Source organism: Camelus dromedarius, chromosome 31, assembly GCF_036321535.1.
Source record: "Camelus dromedarius isolate mCamDro1 chromosome 31, mCamDro1.pat, whole genome shotgun sequence".
Classification (NCBI taxonomy): Eukaryota; Metazoa; Chordata; class Mammalia; order Artiodactyla; family Camelidae; genus Camelus; species Camelus dromedarius.
In genome coordinates, this window is record NC_087466.1 from 15605890 (window position 1) to 15630322 (window position 24433).

General features: G+C 54.0%; 1 protein-coding gene and 1 pseudogene across 2 annotated transcripts; both read right to left on the reverse strand.

The window, feature by feature from the left end:
• Nucleotides 1-580: 580 nt before the first annotated feature.
• Nucleotides 581-2672, reverse strand: LOC116150003 (uncharacterized; annotated as a pseudogene).
• On the reverse strand, nucleotides 581-17363 carry RAB35 (RAB35, member RAS oncogene family). Of its 2 annotated transcripts, XM_031442801.2 has the most exons (6): nucleotides 17152-17352; nucleotides 11886-11936; nucleotides 8706-8829; nucleotides 4365-4489; nucleotides 4152-4276; nucleotides 581-2810 (listed from the first exon to the last, which is right to left on the reverse strand). In XM_031442801.2, the coding sequence occupies exons 1-6, from the start codon at nucleotides 17201-17203 to the stop codon at nucleotides 2682-2684; spliced, it is 606 nt and encodes a 201-aa protein (XP_031298661.1). In that variant the 5' UTR covers nucleotides 17204-17352; the 3' UTR covers nucleotides 581-2681. The 2 variants fall into 2 exon arrangements, with proteins under 2 accessions (XP_031298661.1, XP_064337259.1); XM_064481189.1 differs by lacking the exon at nucleotides 4152-4276 and having other exon boundaries at nucleotides 17152-17363.
• Between the last annotated feature and the right edge of the window lie 7070 nt (nucleotides 17364-24433).

Sequence of the window (24433 nt, forward strand, 5' to 3'; positions counted from 1 at the left end):
TGGTCCGAATGCAGCTTACCTTTCAGAACTGCTGGCTGTGAAGAGGCAGTGATGGCGTGCCCCCAGCCTGGGAAGTCACCTCGTCCATGGGCACCCAGTCAGTGGATCCAGCCAGGAAGGGGCACCTCCCGTGGAGGGTGGAGGCATCCCCGTCAGTGGCGTTTGTTTTGGGAGCAGTGGCTGCAGGCTCCCTGCCAGCGCGGCAGTTGCCCGGCTACAGGCAGGCCCTGCCGGCGCCACTTCTCAAGCTCCAAGCAGGCCCAGCAGCTTAGCAGAAACTTGGAGCCAGAAAGAGATCGCTGTAGGCAAAGCTTCCGCTGTATCCTTCCGGGCACACGGAGAATAAACACGGCGCTTCCCCTGGCATCTTACCACATGTGCTCCCGGCCGAGGAGACGCTCAACCCGCACCCACCTTCTGTGGAGAAAACGAGCCTGCCTTCTGAAAGCAACCCTGGGCCTCAGAAGGCACCTGTGCGGGGCTCAGACCAGAACAAACAAGAGCCGGACACAGTGAGTGGGAAGAGGCCAGGCCCACCCAGAGCACAGCTGGAGGAGAGGAAACAGACCCTGGAAGAAAATTTGGCAGCTTGAACCTTTATTTTTAGTATTTTTTTTAAAAAGCATAATTAGAAACTTTCAATACAGAAATAATCCTAGCAAACCATTTAAAAGTTTTGTTGTTCGACAGGAATTTCACATCAGGTCCACCAGGACACCAGTCCAGCCCTGAATCCCCCACCCCCACCCCCCTTCATGCATGTGACACTCAGCAGGACAGGCACAGTCATCACCAAATCAGCCCACCACCTCGGTCTGGATTCCCAGTTGCCAGAAGCCAGTGACTTCTAGCTTGGGCTGGAAGGTTCCAGAACCCCCTCCTCTTATTGCTGTCATCTGCAAGCACTGCCACGCCAGTGTCACCTGAGTGCTCAGAGCTGAGTACGCAGCCCACCCAGAAGCCTGAACTCTGCACATCCCCCACGGGACCCGCCAGGGTGGTCCTGAGGACCAATACCACATGGGGCTCCCGGCCCCCCAAAGCACCGTCTTCCCAGGCCTAGAGCTCCCTCACCTCATCCCGCAGCTCCAAAGTGAAGGCCTGTCACACAGAACCATGGGCTTTTTTGGCAGTTTGGGGAAGTGGAGAGACAGGTCAGAAGAAACCCCCAGTTTTTAACTGATTAAAAATCCATCAACACTAACATGGAAAATCTGCAGAGATCTGTGATGTGATTGTCCAATCAGGGCTTGACCTGGAAAATCGTGTAGGAGAGGAAATCTAATAAAACACCTCGTGGTGTTGAAATAAGTTATTCCCAGGTTACGTGATCCTTTTAGGGGAAGGTGAATGAAGTGTCCTGAGGGGGTGGGGGTGACAGTAATCAGATGCAGGGGATCCTGGTTCCTCTAGGGCACCAGGGTGGGTGGAGGCTCCCAGCCCCACCCAGCAGCCTTCCTTCCCACCCGTGAAGAAATCCGCATGCTACCCTTGTACGGAAACAGTCCTGTCAGCGATCCAAGGCTGCCTGCGTCCAGCTCAGAGGCTTCATCCTCACGGCCCAGCCACCCCAGCACCCACTCCCCACACTCACAGGTGCTGCATCGGAGACCCAGGACTCAGCGGGAAGCCCCTCCTCTCCCACCCAGAGCTGCTCGGCCAGGAGCCCAGCTCCACGACAGGCAGCCATTCGCTTTTTTTTTTAAAAAACATTGGACCCAAAGTGGGGAGGCCACAGCTTTTACTGCTGGGCCAACCAAACCTCAGGAAGAGAAAAAAATTGTAAGGAACTTAATTCATTTGATTTGGCTTCATTTTTTTTTTTATCTGTTAAAATAATGCTCCTGAGTCCCCCTGCAAGCCCGTCCCTGCACAAACAGCCCTACCTTTCTGTCGCAACCGAAACAGGTTGGTATATAAATTGGACGCCACAGCTCTCCTGGGTGTGTAGCTCATAGTCGTCTAGAAGTCAGGACAAGAAATCTGTTGGCCAAAGGGCAGGAGTGACTCCTTCTGTGGACCCGAAGGGCTGGGCCTTTGATGGGGACCCCCAGGACCACCTCAAGGCCAGGTTTCCCCAGCTGCCAGAGTGGTGACGGGGACGGGGTGGGGAGGGAGAGGAGCTGGGAACAGACGGCACAGGCCCCGGACAGGGGTGAGCCCCTCCATGCCAGGCACAGCTGCCGACAACCTGCAGGAGAGAACGAGTCACGCGGAGCCCCTCCACCAGCCCAGGTTGGCAAAAAAACGTGTGTCTAGAACGCGATCCTGTCTCCTCAGGAAGCTGCTGGCGGTAAGATGGGGCGGGGGGCGGAGGGTGTCGCAGCAGGCTGGCATTAAGGAGGCAGAAGCCAGAGCAGGACGAGGGTGATGCGCTGGTTAAAGCATATACATTATGTACAAACTCCGGTTAATCAGTCCGCTTGGCTGGCAGCGTCCTCGCCGGGCCCAGGCGCCTTGGCCGGGGGCAGGGGCACCAGAAGGGCAGGGCAGGTCGTCCGACACCTTCTTGGCACTCGAGGAGGGAGGGGAGGAAGTGTCGATGGAGCCTCCCGGTACAAAAACGTGGAGAGAATTCTTTAAATAACGGCACGAAACTGAGACTGTCCCCCGAGGAGAGGAGCCCGGCGGCCCGGGCCGGGGGAGCGGCCGCAGGGCAGTCTCTGCAGTGGGCTGGGGCATTAGCAGCAGCGTTTCTTTCGTTTACTGTTCTTCGTGAGCTTCACCACATCGTTCTGTTGCTGCTGCTGCTGTTTCGCTAAGTTGTCCTTCTTTGCTCGGAGGACCAGCTCTGTGATGCAGTTGAACATCTGTGAGGAAGGAAGAGGCAGGGTGGGCCTCAGCCCAGTGCAGAGGCCCAGTCACGGCGGCCCCAGCTCGGCCGGCCAGCTAGGCACCCCCCGCCGCCTCCCCAGCCCAGCATTCTAGTTGTACTCGTGAGTGGTTTGTATGTATGTCCTCAAACCCTTTCTAGAAGGAGGTAGTGAATTATAAAGGTCAAAAGAGACATACATCAAAGACCTCTGAGCTCTGTCTTGGGGATGTCAATCTTTCGGGGGTTTGCCAGTCTTAAAGGAGAAAGAACTCCTTTCCTTCAGCTGGAATCTTGGGACAGCATAGATAAAGGTGCCCCTGCTCTGGTGAGGAACCAGAAGCACCCAGAGCCTGGTGGTTCCACGCCACCTCGCTGCACGTCCTGCCCAAACCTTCCCTGGACCACCCCAACACACCCTGGGGATGCCACCCCACGGTCCTCTCCTCCACTCCCGGGAAAGGTATCAAACAGGTAACATAACTGGCTTCACTCTTTCCTCACAACCCAGGAGGCAGGGCTCTCACCCCACCCCAGTCTACACAGGGGACAGTGGAGCCGTGGAGCCCAGAGAGGCCACAGGGCCCTGCCACAGGCCCACAAGCGGAAAGGCCCACCCTGTGACTTTAGCCTGACTCGGAGGTGCTGGGACTCCCCACTGCCAGGAGGCCTGTGTCCAGGATGCAGGGGCATTCGGCTTTCCTGGGCCTCTGGCCTCCACACCAGAGGGGCAGGACTCTCCCAAAGCCGCTAGCACAGCCAGCCTGGGCTGCTGCCAAAAGGTCCGGCTTTTCTCCCACAGACTCTCGAGCGTTCTCCAGCAGCCCCGCAGCAGTGAAACAGGGATGCCCCGGCCAGAGGCCCAGCCAGTCAGGGGATTACATCCCCAGGAGCCTCGAGGGCTCACCCGGATGCCCACCTGAGCTCTGGAGGCCACAGGAAAGCACGCTGGTCTCTGCAGGAGCCCAATGCCCCAGGGAAAGCCAGAGAGCACAAAGGGGTGACAGTGGTGGTGCCGGGGAGGCAGAGGACTGAGTGGACACCATGCACGGCTGTGGTGTGGGGCAGGTCTGAGTGCTACTCAGCCTCTCACGAGCTGGAACCTCCATTTCTCATGTGACGTGTGGGACTAAGTGACCTCAGAACTGCTGAGATAGGAGGAGACGCCTGTGGAGGGCCACACCATGCCCGCGCACACAGTAGGCACTCTGCACATGGCAGTACCATGACGTTTCCTGTCTGCCCCTGGATACCCTGGGCAGGCCAGCATGGGGCGAGGAGGCCGTGGTGGAGCAGAGCTGGGCCCTGCTCGCGCCCCCGGCTCCGGCACAGGCCTCACCTCCTCCACGTTGACATTCTCCTTGGCGCTGGTCTCAAACAACTGGATCCCCATCTGCCCGGCGAACTTGTAGGCGTCTTCTGTCTCCACCACCTTCCGCTCAGGGTCGTCATTCTTATTCCCCACTTCAAGGCAAAGCAGAGTCAGCCCAGCCCCGCACGACGCCCACCACCCCCCATCCCACTGTCCCTACCCTGCTGGGTCCGGCCTCACCTAGTATCCGGCATACGTCATCACAATTCTGGTTAATTTCGTGAAGCCACCGCTTGACGTTGACAAATGACTCGGCACTGGTGACGTCATAAACCACGATTACCCCGTGGGTCCCCCGGTAATACCTGCAGGGCCAGGGTCTGTGTCAGAGCTTCTGTCTAAACAAGAGTAGCCCCTTTGCAGAACCCGCCTACCCGCATCCACACGCCTGGGGAAACGGCCAGGGAGCGAACGTTCCCCCGAGACGCCTGGGGTCTACTCTCCCTCTGGCCTTGGCTGGACGTGCTGGGACCCTGCCCCAACCAGCGGGAGGGACGCCTGGCAGCACTGCTGCTCACGCTCACCCCCCCAGCATGGTAAGTAGGGGGTGCTCGGCCCTGTGGTGGCCAACCGGGTCGTTCAGTCTGCCACTGGCTTGAAGCATCTTTGAAGTTCTGGTTTTGTTTTTAAAATTCAAGCAATTTGTGCATTTGACCCATTATCACTGTCCTCAAATCTGTCTTAGTAAAAAGTCATTAGAAGAAGATGCACCACTTGTGAAGCCTGTCAAGGTCTGCGTTCACCCCTCCGGGTGCAGGCGGGACCCTCCCCTCCTGCCACTCCCACTCCAGGCCCATCCAGGCCAGGGGCTGGGAGGGCACGGAAACCGCCTGGGCAACTGGGCGCCTCCAAACTCGCAGACCCTGTGGTCTGAGGTCGGCTGGAAGGTCTGCAAGGCAGGGCGGTGTGAACATTCCTCTCCAGACACTGCATTGCCCTTTACTCACATGGTTCTGGAGGACAGATGGAGGGCATCAAACCCAGGAGGAAGAGGAGGACAGGGCTTCGCATTGGCCTTGACAGCCTTCACCAACCCAGTGGCCAGGTGACACCCCTGCCCTGACACTGCGCCGCCACCCAGCACTGCAGAGATTATCACTCACCAGGGGCCTCTAAGAACAGAGGGCAAGAACCCCTGCCCGCAAGAGGCCGCGCTCACAGGTGCACAGGCTGCTTCCTCCGGGCCCCGCCCCAAGCGCCCCTGCCTGCCCGGGGCTTACCAGGCCAGAAGCCCGGCCCGAGCCCGTGGGAGAGCAGCCCCTCCCGCTGGTGGTTCTGAGGCACCAGCAGTTGCGCGGGCCTGGAGCCGGCCGGGCTGGCGGGTGCAGCTCGGCTCTGCTCTGCCTGCCCATCGGCGCTCCTGTGACTCTAGGCCCAATCACAGGGCAGAGGTCAAAAGGGCTCCATCTCCGAAAGGCTGTGGAGCCCTAGGAAGGGTACTGCATCCACCTTCACGCCTCAGTTTCCTCAACTGTGAAATGGGCGTAGCAGTCCTTAACTCTCAGGGTGGTTATGAGGACTGAGGAGATAACATGTGTTCACAAAGGCCAGCTCCTTATTATCAATATTTCTTCAGTGACACTCTGGGCCCCTGACACAGGTGGGAAAAACCAAGGAACAGCTCATGAGGCAGCAGGGACGGTAGCTTCCCTGAGCTGGCCACCAAGGCGGCAAGCAAGCGCCTACCCTGTGCCCAGATCCCAGCTCTCCATCCCACACACCTGCTGACGTCCCCAGGGGCTTCATCCTGCCTGCAGCTCTGCATTCCTGGGGACGCAGCATCCACCTCAGGGAGCCCAAGCCATCAGGCCGTCCAGGCCCCGCCCTTGCCCCTGCCCCCACCCCCAGAGCACCAGGTCATCACCGGGTTCCACTTGGTGGATGTCCACCTGAGCAGGTGCAGGCGAGCATGCTGGGAAGCGGGGGGAACCATGCCGTGACCCGGGGGACAGACGATCGTCCCCAGCCAGCAGAGGACCTGAGCAGCTGACTGTGTTTCCCAACCCTCTTTGCCAAAGACTACAGAAAATGCCTACGGCTGCGGCCCCAGCACAAGCCCCACTGCTCCCTGGGGAGCTCTGGCTTCTCTGGGGCCCCGGCCAGAGGGCTTTACCCGAGAGACAGAGCTAGTCTGGGGCTCGGCAAGGAGGGCACCGTGCGCCGGGCTTCCTAACACCTCCGCCCTCAGTCACCATGTCCGCAGCCCACAGCTGGGTTCTGCCAGACTGTCATACCCCTGACCTCACTGAGCACACAGGAGGGTCACCATGGCACCAGTGAGGACACAAGGCTGCTGGGGTGACGGCCGGAAGTCCTGGACCGGGCAGACCCCAGGGCTTCCTGTCCTTGTCGCTCTCCCCGCCCCACCAGCTGCACCGTGAGGGTCTGCAAACCCATCACCATGAGACAAGAAACAGTGAGGGCGACAACATGGCGTCCTCCTCGGGCTACAGTTTCAGCTTCTCTCTTAATGCCCTGAATCAGAAAAGGCCACACTGTTGCACCCAGACTCCTTCCCTCAGCCCCCAGGCCGGCAGGACAGCAACCCTGAAACAAACAGCTGGGGGTGATGAAGGCAGTCTCCCCTCTTCTGGGGCAGGCAGGGCCACGCTTCTCCGCCGGAGGGCCCAGGCTCCCCAAGCCCCACTGCCCTGCACGAAGCATTTCTTGTGGCCACAGGCCCAGTGCTCTCCGCTGCCCTCATTCCCTGACTGCTTTTCACCCGCAGGAGGCACCAGAGCATCTGCCATCTGCCTCAGCCCAGGCCTGGGGGCTGGCAGTGAGCAGGGCTGTGGGCCGGTTAAAGGCAAGAGACGGACCTCAATTCAACTCCTAACTGACCAACCAAGCAAAGTCACTTCACCTTCTCTGGGCCTCAGTTTTCTCATCTGTTAAATGGAGATAATCACAGGACCCTTTATCAGGACTAAATGAAATGACACACGTTTTAATGTCCTTAGCGAAGGTCCCAGCCCAGAGGAAGGACATCTGGGGTCAGTGCTCAGACCTCCCGACCCCGACAAGACGTCTTGGTCTTGTTCGGGCCTAGATGTTTGGCCGCCGGAAGCTCATGAAGTCCATCCACTCCAGGGAGCCTCTGACCCCAGCTGTCCTCCTTAGCTGAGGCCTCACCGGCAGCAGCCAAGACACAATGGGGCTTAGGCAGCTCATCAGGAAATAGCTGCAGAGAGCTGTCCAGGGCAGCCCCCCAGAATGGGGACCCCCAGGGCCTCAAGGACATGTGCTCACTACAGGGCTGTCCCACCCATTGGCCTATCCCTTATCCCCCTGGGAGCTCTCCCACACTCCTAGCCACCACCATGGGGCTCTTCACGTGACACTTCCCACCCCCTCAGGAGATCCTGAGGGGCCCCCGGATGAGCAGGCTGTCTGGGTCTGCCCCGTTTCCGCACTGCAGGGAGGAGAGGGGTGTCTGGCGGGGAACTTCCTCACACCTTCCCAAGTACCCCCTTCATCCAGGCTCTGCTGGGGGAGGCAAAGGAGTGGCCGACGGAAGAAACAACTGCTCCAGGCCAGGCACCGGCTCCTGCTCTGCACACACTCCGGAGCGGAGCCCAGGCGCTCACTGCCCCTCACAAGGAACAGGACCCCTCCGGAAAGCTCCCTCATCCGTAAAACAGGGATGATGAGAGCATCTACAGCAGGGAGCGCAATGGGATCATCTGTGTGAAGCCCACGCACACAGGACTCGGCATCAAAGCAAATCCCCAAGACAAGCCCTCTGGGAAACTGAAGCACAGAGAGCTTAGGCAACTTGCCCAAGGTCACACAGTACAGCAGAAATGTAAATTCTGAACTGTCTGTCTTCAAAGCCCTGCTCTTTCCTGGAACCTGTTCTACTAAGAGCCCAAGAACCAACTGCCTGTCCACAAGACCCCTGCTGTCTGGAGCTCCAACCCGGTTTTCCTCCTTAGTTGCAGCTAAGAACCACAAGGTGCCACAGCAGCAAAGGAGGGCAACCCGCAGGGTGAGCCAAGTTCCCAGCAAAGAGCTTTGGGGAGGCAGAGGAGGGGTCGCCCGACGGCCTCCTACGTACCAGTGCTCCTTCCTGGCCTCCCAACAGAGAGAAGCCCCCTCCAAGAAGTCAGGGTGGTGACAGAAGCCTGCAGGGCTGACCCCAGCTGTCACAGCCGACACCTAACAAGAGTAACTGTCACTAAGTGTTTGACCATCTGGCAAAGCCAACAGCACCCCCATTTTACAGGCAAAGGAACCGAAGGCCAGGGGGTCAGCGGACTGACGTGCACCATCCAGCCAGCCCCCAGAGCCAGGTGATCGGCCACCTCCCACCTCGGCAGGCCCCACCCCTCCTCCTCTCGCATCTTCAGGAAGAGGAAGGGCTCTGCTTGAAGCCACCCACTGCAGCTGCAAGGAGCTCACCTCCTGACGCCTGCGAAGCTGCCCCAGGTACATTTCTACCACAACCCGGCACTAGTCGCTCAACTGTGTCTGAATGTTGGTGGCGAGGGGTCCGAGCGGGAGTGGGGCGGCCTGACTCACGTGGAGGTGATGGTGCGGAAGCGCTCCTGCCCGGCCGTGTCCCAGATCTGCAGCTTCACTTTCTCCCCGTTGATCTCCACAGTCCGAATCTTGAAATCCACTCCGATCGTGGTGATGTAACTGCCTGCACACACATGCACGTTAGCCAGTCCCACAGGCCGCCTTGGTTAGACTGCGTCCTAACCGGTCCCCACCATCCCGCCCCACTCACTCGGGGCAGAAGTGGGTTTCTCCCGACAGCAGCCCTGCACTACCCTGGTGGTGTGATGTTGGGAAGAGTGGGGGTGGGAGCTCTATGTGCTCAGGGGACACAGCCCTGAACAAAAAAGACAAGGTCCCCTCTTGGAGGAACCCACAGTCAAGGTGAGGGCAACAGACAGGATATAATGAAAAAAAGTGATAAACAAGACAATTTCAAGAGTTATGCCTGCCACAAAGGAAATAAAACAGGGGACATGACAGGGGAGGGGGAGGGCAATGCTCCTTTAATTAGAGTGGCTGGGACACGGACATGTTCGCTGGGGCCTGGGGGTGGCAGGAGACGAGGATGTACTCTGGTTTCTCTTTCCTATTCTATTCCAAACATTTTAAATGACCCACAAAATTAACTTCCTAAAACACAAACAAGTCATGACCTGCAATTTGAAAAACACTACTCCAGGCAGAGAAGACAGTGGCAAAAATAGCAGTAGAGGGGTGCGGTCATGTGAGGTCAAGCACACAGAGGGGAGCAGGTGGGGAGGCCAGCTCTCGGGGCCTCTGTGCCATTTTCAAGAGCCTGGACGTCCTCTTGTGTGTGGCAGGGAGGCACTGAAGGGTTTTAATCCGAGCATGAGCTGCATTGTAAATAGCTCTCTTGGGGCATCTGTGTGAAAGATGGAGCTGAAGAGAATTTCTGGCAACAGAACAGCCCTGCTCAGGCTTACAAAGGCCCGAATGCGAAGAAGAGCACATGCTCTCACTCCACTGGGAGCTCACAGTGTGACCCAGCATGCACACAAGACACACACACACACACACACACACACACACACACACACACACACACACAACTGACTGTGCGAAGTGTGGAAAGTGGATAGGAAAGGTCAAAGTCCAAAGCGGGGTGGAGGTCAGGGAAGGCTCTGGGGCGAAAGTCACATTTGGGCCTGGCGTGAAAGAACAGGTATGATTTCAAAGGTTGAGATCAGTGGGGGCAGGACATCCCACCCAGAGGAAAAGAGCTGAGGCAGAAGCAGGGAGAGAATCCATTCAGAGATCAAGACGGCACGTGGCCCTCTCTGCAGGGACTGGATGATGCCAACGAGTGCAGCCCAGCACCTAGAGCTGCAGGCACCCGATACACAGCTGACGGCTCAATGAGCGAGTAAGTGAGGGAGAGCTGGTGAAAAAAATGAAAGAATGAACAAGCAGCAGGGGAAAGGATGTCAGAAAGGTAGGTGATGGTAGGTGATGAACACCAGTGCTTTCACCAGGGGATGGCTGTGTGCCCACAGAGGATGCTTGGCAATGTCTGGGGACATTTTTGGTTGTCACAACTGGGCGGGAGAAGGCTGCTGGCATTTAGTGGGTGGAGCCCAGGGATACTGTTCAGCAGCCTTCAATGCACAGAACAGCCCCCACAACAAAGAATTACAGGGTCCAGGGTGTCAATGGTGCTGAAGTGGAGAAACCGTGCTATAAATTCTGCTCACGTGTAAGTGAGGACCGCTGAGGTTTCTAAACAAGAGGAGACCCTACCAGAGACACGTATTAGCAAGATGGATTCAGCAGTCTGGTATGGGATGGGGTGGGAGCCGCTGTAACGCTTCAGGCTAGAACCAACAACAGTCGGAACTGAGATACTGGTAGCAGAAATGGGAAGGAGGAGCGAGGCTGCAAGAGAGAACCCTGTGAGGGTTGCGAGCTGACAGGAGGGGAGTCAGAGGGACACCAGGAGGAAGGGGGATGCCGTTCGATGACGAGAAGTGCCTACTAGCTACCATCTTTGAACAGGAGACAACAGCAACAACACACCGCCGGTGTTTACTGGGAGATTACTCAGTCCCAGGCACCACAACCTACGAGATCTCAGGTAATTCCCCTATGTGGGAAGGGTGATGATCAGTCCCATCTTACAGACGAGTGGACCCTCGGTTATGCAGAGAAGACAACTCTTTCCAACATCACACCACCGGGGTGGTGCAGGGCTACTGTCGGGAGAAACCCACCTCTCCCCCGAAAGAGGCATCCGCCATGTAATCACTTCCCACTTCCCAGTGAGGCTCGGCCGCAGCACAGGGAATCCTCACAGATGGCCCCGCTTCAGCCCTGGGTCAGGGAGGCCAAGCCAGCCGGAAGCCTCTGCCCTGCACCTGATGTACTTGACCAACAAAAACATGTCCCGCTTCACCAGTGACCAGGGAAACACAACTTTGAATGAGACAGCACTTTGTGCCCTTCAGCTAAGCAGAAATGAAGACCACTAAGACCCAGCACTGATCAGCACTGACAAGGGGCACTCGTGACTCCAGTGGGACTGTCCGTCAGCTCGGCACAGCTTCTGTGCAGGGCGAGTTGGCAGTACCTGTGAAAACCTTAAATGCACACAGCCCCGACCTAGTAACTCCACTTCTGCAGAAGAATAAACATACATTCAAGAAACGCGTCCCAAGAAATGCAGCATCACTTAAAACAGAGGCAGCCAGGAGGCACGCGCACACCAGGGGCACTGCTAATGGACCGCATGCGCCCCTGCGTCCCTGCCCAGCCGCTCAGAAGGACCACAGCTCCGCATGGAGACGTGGAAGGATGGTCCCGATATGCTGAGGGGAAGGCAAGCGGCCATCCGGGGAAGAGACGGCTTTCCTTTTTCACTCTGTTGTGTCCTCCTGTTTGACACTTCACATAGGCATATTCTCACTTGTAATTTTTCTTTCTTTTTTAAATGTTGGGGCACAAAAAAAAACACCCTGAATAGAAAGAGGATGGGCCTGTAAAAGGGTTTTTTTGCACGAGATAGATGAAGACCCACCACAAGAGACTTCTAACCAACACCCCGTCCTCCCCCATCCCTGTCTTGTAAACAAAATCAGAATGAGGACGTTTCCTGAGTTAGGCAGAGGCCAGGGTCCTCTGGCGCCAGGGGAAGGGATTTCAAAACCGAAACACCACCCAGCAGCACCCCAGGGGCAAACTCACCTGAGAAAGTGTTGTCTGCAAAACGTAACAGCAAGCTGCTCTTGCCCACACCTGCAGGGGAGAAGGCAGGAGGTGAGAGGGGCCTGGTTCCCGCTCCAACCCCGATCCCTCTTCCTAACTCTGCAGAAGCGCGGCAGCACCATCTCGTCCCCAACGCTGCTTGTTCTCTCCCCAACAGCTCACGTGTCTCCCCCTCACCTCTGACCTCTCCCTCCATCTCCTCCCTCCACCTCGTGTAAGACAAGCTGCCCCAGACTCCCCAGGGAGAGACGAGAAAGGGACACTTGCCCACCCATGAGGAGGACCAGCCTGGCCCCTGCCCGAGCAACAGCTCCGACGACAGAAATAGAGCAGGGAGACCCATCAAGTGACACTGGTCCCAGAGTGTGTGTAGAATGAGGTCCCCAGAAAACACACAGTATGTGTGCAGTGTCAGCTTGTGTGCAGTGAGAGACAAGGGCCTGCACGGCCACACAGACCCCTGGGGACCCTCGGGGCTATTCTGTAGGCAAGGAATGTGAGGCCCAGACAACTCAAACCGACTGTCGGTCACCTACCCAGGCTGATGCCATTCCCGGCTGGATGAGGAGGGGGCATCTGCCCGAGACCCCTCAGCTCACGGTGCTCAGACCATTTCACTAATCAAAGCCTCCTCATTCCAAGAACAGGCAGACCCTCGTAAGCTTGGTTTCCCTGTACTTCAACACACAGCAGCTTTAGCCTTCAGGTGCACCTGTCCTGTGCCCTGTGTCCTCCCGTCCCCGCCCCGCTAACCCCAAGGCCAGCTGGGTCAACCAAGCACAGAAGGAAAGCACCACACACTGAGCACTGAGTGTGGCTGGCACTTTGATGCTCCTGCAGTTCCAACTGCACCTCTTAAGATGAGGCACCTGAGGCTTCAAGAAGCTGGCCTAGAGACCTCAGCAGGAGCAGGAGCAGATCTGAATCCAGGGCTGTCCACCCTGGAGCTCAAAAGCTCCTGCCAACACGTGCTGCTTGGGTGGCCTTCTTGCGTCCGCTTTAGGACATGGAACACAAAGACCCGAAGGGCACCTGCATCTCACTCCCGTCAGATTGTTAGCTCACCATGAGATCTTAACCCAGGGTATCAGACATCATCCCACCACCACCAGCTAAGAGCCCATTTTAAGTCCATGTGCGGGTCTGTGGGGAGGAGCCTACGTTCACCAGATCCTCAGAGGGCGCTGCCTCTACCCCATCCCCAGCTGACCCTGAAGTGCTCTCTGATGACCTCTGGGGACGTCTCCAAGTGGGCAAGTCGCCCCACGATGCCCAGAAGGAACTTGTTTCATGGAGTGAACCTGGGTTGGACTGTCCCGAAGGCAGGCCGGGTGCAGCTCTGAGCAGACAGGTGCGGCAGCCAGGGCCCCACCACCCAGCCCCTGCCTGCTGCCGCACTCGGAGCCACTTCCTCCTTGCTGCCCCTGTGAGGCTTCCTGCCGAGCCCAAGGAGAGCCCCAGTCCTGGGCTGGTCCCTCACGGCACTCTGCCCAACGCCAACATCCCATCGGCCCTGTCGGTTCCTTGCTTCCTCCTGGAGCCTCCTGGGTCCGCTTACTCAGCGAAAACCTTGTGTCTGGGCCACTGGGCTGTGAGTTCCTCCAGGAAGGAGTCTTGCTCTGCTCGCCCTGCACATTCACGGTGCTGGAAGCTGGGCCCAGCACTCAGTAGGCGCCAACAAAACACTGTTTAGTGAATTTATGACTAAACCAATGCCGATCGCAGGCAGCCATGCCACCTAATGCTGCGAATGCAGCAGCAACAGGAGCTCCAGCAGCAGTGTTCAAACTTTTGGGGGGCAGCAGAATCCTTTTTTTCAACTTAAAATATATCTGACTCCCGTGTGTCTGAGGAAGGATGGTACTCTCTCTGCATGAAGCAGGCAAGCAGCATGCCCCTAGCTCGGCCCCTCCGGGTCGCCTTCATTCACCCAAGCTCCTCTGCAGAGCTCTCAAAACCACTACAGTCACCACGCCAACTGCTGCTTCGGGCCTGACACCCCCTCTGCCGGCCTTGCTCTTCTCTCTGAAAGGAAGGGAAACCCACCCTGAGAAAGGCTGTCTCCTAAATATCCCTGAAGAGGCCTCCTTGGGAACACATGCCATAACCACCCACTCCGCAGCACCGGCCTAAGGGAGGAAGTGATGGGTACCAGTCTGCCTTCACCACAGCTGAAGTCAACGGCTTCCCAAGGGCCGTCTCGAGCATGAAAGCCAACTGGTCTGGCCCCATCACCGTCACCCTGCAGGGAGCACAGGCCCCGGCACTCGATATCCCTTGGTAGCCAGGAGACAGATCTATTCTGCAAAAACCCTGGCCACCACTCTCAGTCATCACCAGTCTCCCCAGCTTTCGGCCTCTTGGCCTACACAGGTGCTCTGGTCCTTAAAACCTTCCACAAAAGTCCACACCTTCAGGCCTGCTCCTCCTTTGGGCTCTAGTTCTCTCACTCCTCTTTGCTTCAGTTCTAGATTGTTCAAGACCCTTAGACCTTTGAGTAAAGTGTTCTCAATTTTAATCCTGGCTCAGCAATTTGTTCACTGTATAACCTCAGACAAGTCACTCCTCTCTCTGAGCCTCAGTTCACTCATCTGTAAAGTCAAAGGCCTTAACTAGATCTCTAACGGTCACTGCAGGCTCCAGGCTCTAAGAACGAGGATGGCTGGACCTGGGGATCAGACAAAATGCGGATACTAATCAGACCCAATGTCAAAAGAGCATAAGAGAAAGTGGACAAGCTTAGGCATAAAGAGCTGCAAAAGCTGAGGGAAGGTATTCCAGAAGCATGTACAACGTGGCAGAGTGGGAAAAAGAGCTCTAGACTTAGAAAGAAAGAAACTAACATTCATTGAGGGCTTGCTGTTTGCCAGGCCAAACCAGCTGCTCACACAGCATCGATGTGCATTAGCTCCTGGCTTTGCCTCTGACGAGCTATGGGACTTGAGGCAAGTCAGTCAGCTCCTCTGAGCCTTAGTTTCCTTATTTGACAAACCACACAGGCAATGGGTGAGAAAAGGATAAGAGACTGTGAAGTCATTTGATAAACCTTAAGGAAGCATCACATAAGGAGCCAAGTTCAGGGGAGGGTGTGATTCTAGTCTCCTTGCTCAGTTGCCAAAGCTTAGTTTGAACTTCCATGACTACCATCTCCAAGCCTCATAAGCATTCAGCTCTGACTATCAGCTCACTGTCAGGAGAAATTCAACTGCACAGCATCCATCTCCTCTACACCATGTAGTCCTACATGCTCAGGCTGAACCAGGAGCTGGACCACATAAATCTTGACCCACCAAGTCTTCTCCCACACCTGACTTCTGAGTGAAAAATCAATACACCGTGCAAAATGTATGGTGAGAAAGAGGGCCAAAGCCATCCCCGGGGTTTCATGGGGGAGAAAAGCCAACAAGCTACATCTTCTTCATCTTCTTGCTGAATTTATGCTTTTCATTTTTGGATATCAACACACAGGCCCCAGATGTCTTGCAGAGGGATAAGGACCCTGACCATGGTGGGCTGACTTTAACTCCAAAAGGACAGAAATCACCCTGGTGCCAGCCCCTCAGAACCAAGGTGAGGGCTGAAATCAAATTCTGTAAAAGCATAAGCTTCAGCACCCAATGGAATGCCAGAGGCCATCTCCAAGAGCAAGGCTACACAGCTTCTCTGGTTTTCCTTCATTCAAACCACAACAAATCTGCCCTCCACCTTTTCAACTCCTCCCCCAGTCACAGCTATTCTTTATCTCCCTAGTTAGCCCCTAACTTTTCTCCCTTCCACCAGTAACCACAGAACCTTAACCTCCTCCACCTGATCCAAACCACCAGCCAGGTCCCAATCCAGCTCCAAGGTGAGATCAAAAGCGATCCACTTCCCTGGCCCAGCTATGACACTGTCACCCAACACTCCCACAGCAGTCTTTCAATCCCTTTGATTTGGTCCCTTCTTTCCTTAACAACCCATGGCTCTACCACCAACTTGGCCTCTGCCTTCAGTCACATGATCCCCTTGCCCACACTCAACTCAGGTCTGGTCTATAAACCTGGCACGTTCCCAAGCCTCCTTCCCCATCATAAAATTGTAGTACCTCATCTATGCTCCTATAAACCTCCTGGGGCCTGCCTCCCTGACCTCCTGGTCACCCCATAAACCTGCTTACCTGCCACACTCCAAACACCTTTAAAACCCTCCACCTCTTTCTCAGAAACCAGCCTATCTTTTCTGAGCACGCCTGATATTCATTCATTCAACAAATATGTATATATGAGGCACCTACTGGGTGCCAGGCACTGCAACAGGCACTGGAGAGGGCGCAGTGCAATGAGCTAGGAGCTCTCCACAAGTGTATAAACAGTCAAAGCACTTTTGTAATGTTGGCTGACCCACCTCCAACAGCCATCTAGTGTACAGTATATAACAGCCAGCACAAACTGAGCATGCATTGTGTGCCAGGCACTGTGCTGAACCATGTGTATGTGTGTGAGCGCTTTACCACACTGAACACTCGATCAGCCCACTGAGGCAGATCCTATTACCAGTCCATTTTACAGATGAGCAAATGGAACCACACAGGGACAACAATTCAGCAGGAATGTGCCAGGCCCTGCACGAACTGCTTTACCTGTCTCACCTCATTTCAACCTCACAGGAATCCCATGAGGCAGCTTCTGGAAACATCCCCATTTCACAGAGGAAGAAACTGAAGCTTACAAAGGCTGCTGATAATCACATCAATATCTAACACCTACCGAGAGCTCACTTTCCGCCAGGTAGGATGCTAAGCACTTTTCCCCAGCTTTATCTCATTCAGTACTCACACCACCCAGAGAGTCAAGACCCCACTTCTCAGATGAAGGAATTGAGGCTCGGAAAGGCGAAACAACTTGCCCAAGGTCAGAGTGAGGAAGCTGGTAGTCCTGGGACTCAAACCCCGGTCCGTTCAACTCCAGAGATCGCGCGACTTGACCAAGGTCACACGTGAGGCAGGGGCCGGCGCGGCGAGTGGACCGGGCGCCCAGCCCAGAGCCCCGAACACCCGCGAACCCGGCCCCTCAGCTCCGCAGCCGGGCTCCCCATCCTCACCTCGGAGCAGCCCGGAGCCCCTCCGCGCGCCCCTGCGGCCGCCGGCCGGCCGCAGCCCCGCCCGCCCCGCGCGGGCCGGCACCTCCCCGCCCGCCTGCCCGCCCCGAGGCCCCTGCGGGCCGCGCCCGGCAGGGCCCACGCCGCCTCCGGCCGCCGCGGCCCTCACCGCTGTCGCCGATGATGAGCAGCTTGAAGAGGTGGTCGTAGTCCCGGGCCATGGCGGGCGGGGGAGGCGCGAGCGGGCGGGCGGGGTCGGTGCTGGCCTCGCGATCCGCAGCTCCCTCCGGGCTGCTCGGGCAGCGGCGGATCCACTTCCCGAACAAACAGCCGGAACTGACAGAAACACCTCCCTCCGCTCCCCCTCCTCCTCCTCCTCCTCCTCTTCAGCAGCCGCCGCCGCTGCCGCCGCCGCCTCTCTCCTTCCCGCCCCGCCCCACCACTGCGCAGGCGCAGCGCCTGGCACCGCCTCTGCGCAGCCGCGGCCAAGGCCAGCCGCGCCCTCTCCGCGCTCGCGTAGGGCGCATGCGCCCTGGCAGAGCCCGTGGGCGCAGGCCCGCCTTTCCCATATTTCCTCGCGGAGCCGTGCTGCTGCGGTCCGCTACTGGGAGCTGGGAGAGCTGAGCTGCGCTCGAGCCCTGACTGGAAGCCGAGAATGCGAAAAGCCCGGCCGTGGCTCGGAACGGACTCGCTCCCTTATCCTCCAGACCCGCAAGCGCTGCGGAGAGAGGAGGACAAGCTCGCAGAGACCGTGGGGGCGGGGCTTACGCTGAGCTCCCGGTTTTCTTGCGTCTGGGGCCTGGGGCCGTTTCTGCAGGGACTCCGCCTCCAGGGTGCTGGCTTTGGCCCCCTAACTGTGTCCCGGGCCTAGGCGGCTGGAGGCTGCCGAGGTTTACTGGCCAGGAGCCGTTGCCGGAGTGTAGCGTGTTAGGAATGTGGCTTTTGAGGTCAGCGCTGGGTCGGAGTCACATCCTAGCCCTGTGACCTCTTGGAGCCTGAATTGCCCCCTTAGTAAAACGGGGAGGGTGGGTCTAGATTCAAAGTTTCGTCCAACTTGAGACTGAGCCTGGAAGGTGAATGGTCCCGTGTGTAAGATGCACCCCGGAGACCCACAGCAGCAGCTCCCGCTGCTTCAATTTCACACCGTCTACAATAACACTTCTCCAGATCGCATGATAGGAAAACCTGGGCCGCAGAACTTAAGCAGTATTCGGTTTATCATCAGCCCCAGTTTTTTCTGGCTTTAGAGTAAGTTCCCACCTGCACTGGAAGTAGGATGCGCCTACTGCCATCCTCATTTATAAAACTGTAGAGAAAAATTTTAAGTTATTTGTAAGTTCCATGTAGCCCTATCCCTTTTCAAGTACCTGTTGGGTATTTCTACTTGTTTTCTCAAACTTCTGTTTATCCTGAGTTTATACTAAGTAATGCTCGTGTTTTAAAAAAAAAAAAAAAAAGTACAGAACCTTACCAAAAAGTACAAATTACTATTTTTCCCTCAGACCCACTCCTCATAGTATCCTTGGTTAGTAAGTGTCGTGGATACCTTAAAATGCTTAACAAATGTTTGTTTAATGAATACATGTCCTTCAGTGAATTTTGCCTGTGCAAACATGTATGTAGGTACATATGTATGTTGCCATTTCTCTTTAACAACACAGATGTTCTGTCATTTCACAGTGGTATGGCACTCCATCTTATGGTAGTACTATAATTTAGCCACTCTCCTGTTGAAAGGCATTCACGTTTATAATTTTTTGTTATTATAAACAATGTTATGGGGAAGATCCTTCAACAGCACATGGAGTGTGTGGCTCAAGCTTTCAGTTGTTTTTCCAGGAGCTGAGAATCAGCATGGTGATGTCCAAAGAACATGGGCTTGGGATCTGAAGGAACTAGCTAGGAGAGGAGCTGCTCACATACTCATATGACCACTGGAAAATGGTCCTTCTTGGTGCAGGAGAGGTTAGTTGGATCCCCTTTGATCCAGCAGATTTAGGAAATACAAGGGAAGAAGCCTCAAGTAGACCCCAGGCAAGCACACTCCACTCTTACCAGCCAGTGAGGCAGGAGGTCACTCTAGATCATCTCAACCTGCTCTGGAGGCACAGAAACTTTGGTTCCAGTGCTAGCTTTGAAATCCTGGCTCTATCCCTTAAAAGCTTTGAGATGTCAGATAAATCACATCACAGGGTCTCAGAGCCCCGTTTCCTCAGAATAGTTGTGAGGATTAGAGATATATTTGCAAATTACCTGGCTCATATAGGCATGTGATAAACAGTAATGCTGTTAAACCAAGGTCATTTTGCAGTGACTCATTCATGCTTTAGGCTATTTCCTGTTACAGAGGCAAGCACACATGCCCAAGGCAGCCTCCTGATATCAGGGCTGCAGGATACTTTCAAGTAGAGCAGGGAAAAAAAAAAAAAAGAGGTGGGGGTAAGTAATTAGGTTTACTTATTTATTCTTGGAGGAGGCACTGGGGATTGAACCCAGGACCTCATGCATGCTCAGCATGCGCCCTACCACTTGAGCTATACCACCCCCCCCGAAAAGAAATTTATAAAAAAGAAAAAAAAAGTAGAACAGAATTGGCCATTATGAAGACCAGACTCCTGACTTGCCTGCATGTGCCTTCTAGAAAGCAATAAGCATTAATTCATTTATTCAGTAACCATTTAATGAGTGCTCACTATCTGTCATGTGCCACAGACTGTGGGATAGAGCCTTTCCCCTCCAGGAGCTTTCAGTTTCATCAGAGATAAAACACACACTCATGAGGAATGAAAAACACAAGACGATACAAGAGATAGAATAGCTATCAAATAAGCAGTCTCGGAGGAGGAGAGCTATCACTTTTAGCTAGAATGATGGGGAAAGGATTTGGAATTTAGAGCCCCTTGAATGGCGGGTGTATTTAGACAGCCGCTGTCACAGTCTGTGAGAATCATCCATTTTAGCTTTGAGGGAGAGCTTCCTACAGACCAGGATGTGTGCCTGGCTCCCAAAAATGAAACTCTGAGCACATTTACCTCTAGAAACATTGTTTGACATTACTGAAACTACAGTTCAGTGACTGGAGCTATGTTATGGTAGGTAGATAAAGTCTATATACAGAGATGGGCATAAACTTTTGTGACCTGAGGTAATTAGAAACATGTACCATTGACGGGAAACTTTGTTCCCATTCCACTGTTCTCAACAGCCAGCTAACAGATGAGCTTGGCAACACCACCTGTTCATACATTAGGAACTACAGTGGGGAGGCATTCAAAGTTCTTGTAGTAACTTATAATGAAAAAGAATATGAAAACGATTATATGTATGTATATGTATGACTGAAACATACTGTACACCAGAAATTGACACACTGTAACTGCCTAGACTTCAACTGAAAAAAAATAATTGGGGGAAAGTAATCTGTACAAGCGTGCAGGATGGATTTCAGCTGCAGAGCTTTAAAGAAGGTTACTGTCAAAGCCCAGGTGTGAGGTAACAGTAGGAAGGGACAGATGCAAAAGACAATATGCAAACAATATCTACCAATTTAGCTTTTTTTTTTTTTTAAAGAAAATCACGTAATTTACCTGACAACTCGACTCATTTCCTAATTCAATAACTATGTGTGTGCCTACCAGGTGCCAGGCACTGGGAATATAACATGAACAAAACAAAGCCTCATCCTCAGGGAGCTTACGGTACAGTTGGGGAAGGAAAAAAAATCACCTGTTCCTTCAACAAACATTTGAGGGCTTACTGTGTGCCAGGAACTGATGTAGGAGCCGGAGATTTGGCAATAAATAAAACTTTGAAATCCCTGCTTTCGTGGACGTTTCTGATAGAGAATGAAAATAAATACATGTTGAAAGGAAAAACCAAGGAAGGTAAGGAGAATGGGAGTGTACAAAGGTTTACAGAACAGACAGTGACGCTGTGGAGGTGGTGGGTATATATTGTTCATTCAAGAAGTTTGGCAGTGAATGAAAAGAAAGAGAATGGTTGGTGAGAACAGTGCGGTGAATGAAGTGTTTTTCAAGATAGCGTAGGTAGAAGATTAGCAGCCAGTGAATAGTAAGAATCAAGTAGTAAGGACAGAAGGAAGATGGGCTGAGAGCACTTGAAAAAGCTTTACTGGCAAAGAGCAGAGTCAAGAAGTGCAGTGTCACCAAGACAGAGACTAGGAGGGTGAAGGAGAGGGACCCTCAAGCCCAAGGCCTGGGAGACAGAGCCAGCAGTGCCTCAGGGTGGCAGGAGGAGAGACAGGGCTAGAGCGGTGGAGACCGGGTGGGACCCGTGAAATTCACACTTCAGGCTGGTCATCGCTGGATTCTAAAGTTGCTGAAATAGATAGTAAGGGAGGAAGCACATGCTGCAATCGTGTAAGAAGGGGAAGTGGGTATAAATAAGAATTGAGAGGGGGCAGGTGCACTGAACGTCAGGGACTTTAAATGAGGAGTGGGGATGGGGCGCCATCCAATATGCTGGTCCAAGAGGGAAGGAATAAAGGAAACCCCTGGTCTCTCCCTTTGATGGGACTGGGAGTTGGCCTGTTCTCCCTCACCTGCAGGCAAGAGACTTGGCAATGGCCTTGCCCTGCCCTTTGGTAGCCCCCCAGAATCAAGTGAACATTAACTTCCTTGACTGCAGGGATCATCCTGCTAGCCACTGGGACCTAGCACATGGTAGGCACCTGGTTTCTGTTTTCATTAAAAGAGAAGCCACATGTAGAACTTAAAGAGTTAGAAGGAACATCAGAAATAATCAGGGTGAACCCTTGAGGGTTCTCAAGGCCAAAATGTTTGAGAAATGCCAGGTTAGATACTGCTGCACCTCCCTTTTTTATGGGGAGCTAAATGGTAAAAAGGATCTGGTGGAGTTTTTGACCAGGCTGCCATCTCACCCAGAGTCCTCTCAGCACAGCATTAGAAAGTGACTGGTGTTTCCATGCAGACACATCAGGACTCACCCAAAAATCCCACTGAGCTAATCATCCTTGGACCAGTTTTTCCAGTTTCCTGTGTTTTGCTAAGATCAACACTAACCTTCCACCAGCGCAGGCTGCAGGGAACCCTCCTAACAGCTTGGAACCACCCAGCGAAGTAACTGGGCTCCACCTCTTCCGAAAAGTGAAAACTAGTCACTCACTCCAGAGAGCCACACACCAAGAATTTGACTAGTTTCTTTTTTTTCATTTCACCTCCCAAAAGTATTTCTATAGTATGTCCCTGGGGCTTGGTGACCAGAGTAGCAAGAAATACGTTTTTTTTTTTCCAGTTCTGTAGCCAATTGGCTACATGACCTCAAAGACGCTCCTTTCCTTCTGTGCCTCAACTTTACTCCTTGTAAAACACGGACCGGCTCCTCCCGCCTCTCCCGAAAGGGTGTCGGAAGCACAGTTCTAAGGGGAGGGTGCTTCCCAGCCCAGGCAGAGTGAAGCCCCGTCCGTGTGCTTACATACCTTTTCCCATGTTTTAGATATTCACACACAGTAATCATCTTTTCTCAAGAAAAATCTGGTTTTTAGTAGCTTTTCAAACTTGGGGCTCAAAAACCTAACAGTGTATCTGCAAATTCTGGGTCCAGCAATTATCTCCCAGATACAAGTGTGCTGCACTTGTGACGCCTTGAGCGGTTTTAGGTGCCCATCGCTGAGTCTCCTCTCATCCACATATCTCACTTCACCCACATCATCCACGGATGCAGCACCTCCTGTGTGCCCGGCTGGGTACGAAGTGCGTTATCTCATTCACTCCAGACAAGCCTGTGGGCTGTACTGTGCACAGGAGGACACATGGGCTCAGAGAGGTTAGCAGACAGGCTCTGGCTTAATGTTAAGAAGTAAAGTTAAGCTTTAAACCTGACTTCTAAGTCTGTGCGGCTTCACTATACTAGAATTTTAAAGCAATAGTTGCATTTCCTTAAACACATTTTAGAACCTAGATCTTTAAGTTAGGCTGGTTCCTGTTTTTCCTCACTGCTCCAATTTAGACAGGCTTGGAGCAATTTAGGACCGGTTCACACAGAACCATACTTAGAGAAAAACATTCCTAACCGCCTGTCTTGTTTCGAGATCTGCTCTGAGTAGAATAATGTCTCCAAATCCCTGCAAATAAAATGGTGTCGATCCTGCAGATCCCTCGCCCCACTCCCAAGCCCTGTAAGAATCACAGCAGTGGGATGATGGGAATTCACTCACTTGTACGTTTGGTTCCTCAAAGGGACATGAACCGTATCAAAGGGTTGAGAATGCTCAGTTTAGTTTTCCATGGATTAGCCGAGGGCACATCATTTTGTTAGACACGTGGCACAGAAAGATAGAGGAGTCTCCTCTCTAGAGGATCATGAAAGTCTTAGAGGAGAAATGTCATTTCTAAAGGCAGCAAATGTCCTGTACATGGGGTGAGGAATGGATCACTCTGTGAAGCAGCTGGGTAAGGACTGGATGGGTCGGGTCCCGGGCCAGTCACCTGAAGCCACCTCGGCAATTCAGACCTCGTGTACTGCGGGACATGAAAGGTCCACGGGCGCTGGTCTGAAGAATGGCAGGTGCTTGTGCCCAACTAGCCAGCACGCAGGAGTAAGAGAAAGGCTAAGGATACGCGTGAGCTCTGGGGACACACTGCCAAGTATTGGCTGTGACTTCTCTGTGCCTCAATTTCCTCTTCTGGAAAACTAGTAACAAAAGGACCGACTTCATAGGTTGAGCGGACTAAGTGAAAAAAATAAATGTCATCTGTTACAGTTACTATTAACCCCTAAAGGGTAACTTTCAGAGATTTTTTTAAAGCTCCCATTCCAAATTCCTTATTTTATAGATGAGAAAGCTGGCCCAGAGAGGCTGGATGACTTGCCCAAGGCTAAACAGCTCTACCAACCACCAGAGCTGTCAAGCTTCATTTCCTCCAGGGTGTTCAGTCTGGGCGGCTGTTTTCAGGACTGCTGTAACTCTGGGCTGACGAGGCCCTTTTTGGCTGCTCCAAGGTCATGGCTGTGGCAGCCCTTCATGGCTCACTTTCTGGGAGCTCATACCCTCCTTCCAGACTCAGGGAATGAAATTCAGCATGATCTGGGAGCCTTTGAGTCATCTCTGTCTGTGAATCAACCTTGATCCATCTATCCTGAACACAGAGCTCTCATCCTCCTCCAGTTTCTGGAAGTGGAACCTGGTGTTTTTCCTTCGAAATTGCTTATGGAGTGTCTTCCAGCACCAAGTGCAATTTCAGACTGGGGATGGAACACCACAGGCGGACATAAGCATCTACTCTAAGATTATGGAGGAAACACTGAAGACTTGCCTCAGGGGCTTAAAAGAGGTTTCCCAGCCCACGCCCCCTCACACAGCAACTTCATCTGCCTCCCCACGGCTAACTGGCAGAGGTGACCGTATTTGCGGACAGCTTGCTGGACATATGCCCAAGGTAGCTGGGAGAAGGCTGATGACCATCTGAATC

Bases quoted from the DNA above. Each gene is read 5' to 3' on its own strand.
- RAB35 (XM_031442801.2), bottom strand. From the start codon at position 17,203: ATGGCCCGGGACTACGACCACCTCTTCAAGCTGCTCATCATCGGCGAC. The intron at 4,277-4,364 runs GTGAGGCCGGAC...TTTGCCTTGAAG, and splicing joins TGACGTATGCCGGATACTAG to TGGGGAATAAGAATGACGAC. The intron at 2,811-4,151 runs GTGAGGCCTGTG...CCTTCCTCACAG, and splicing joins AGAATGTCAACGTGGAGGAG to ATGTTCAACTGCATCACAGA.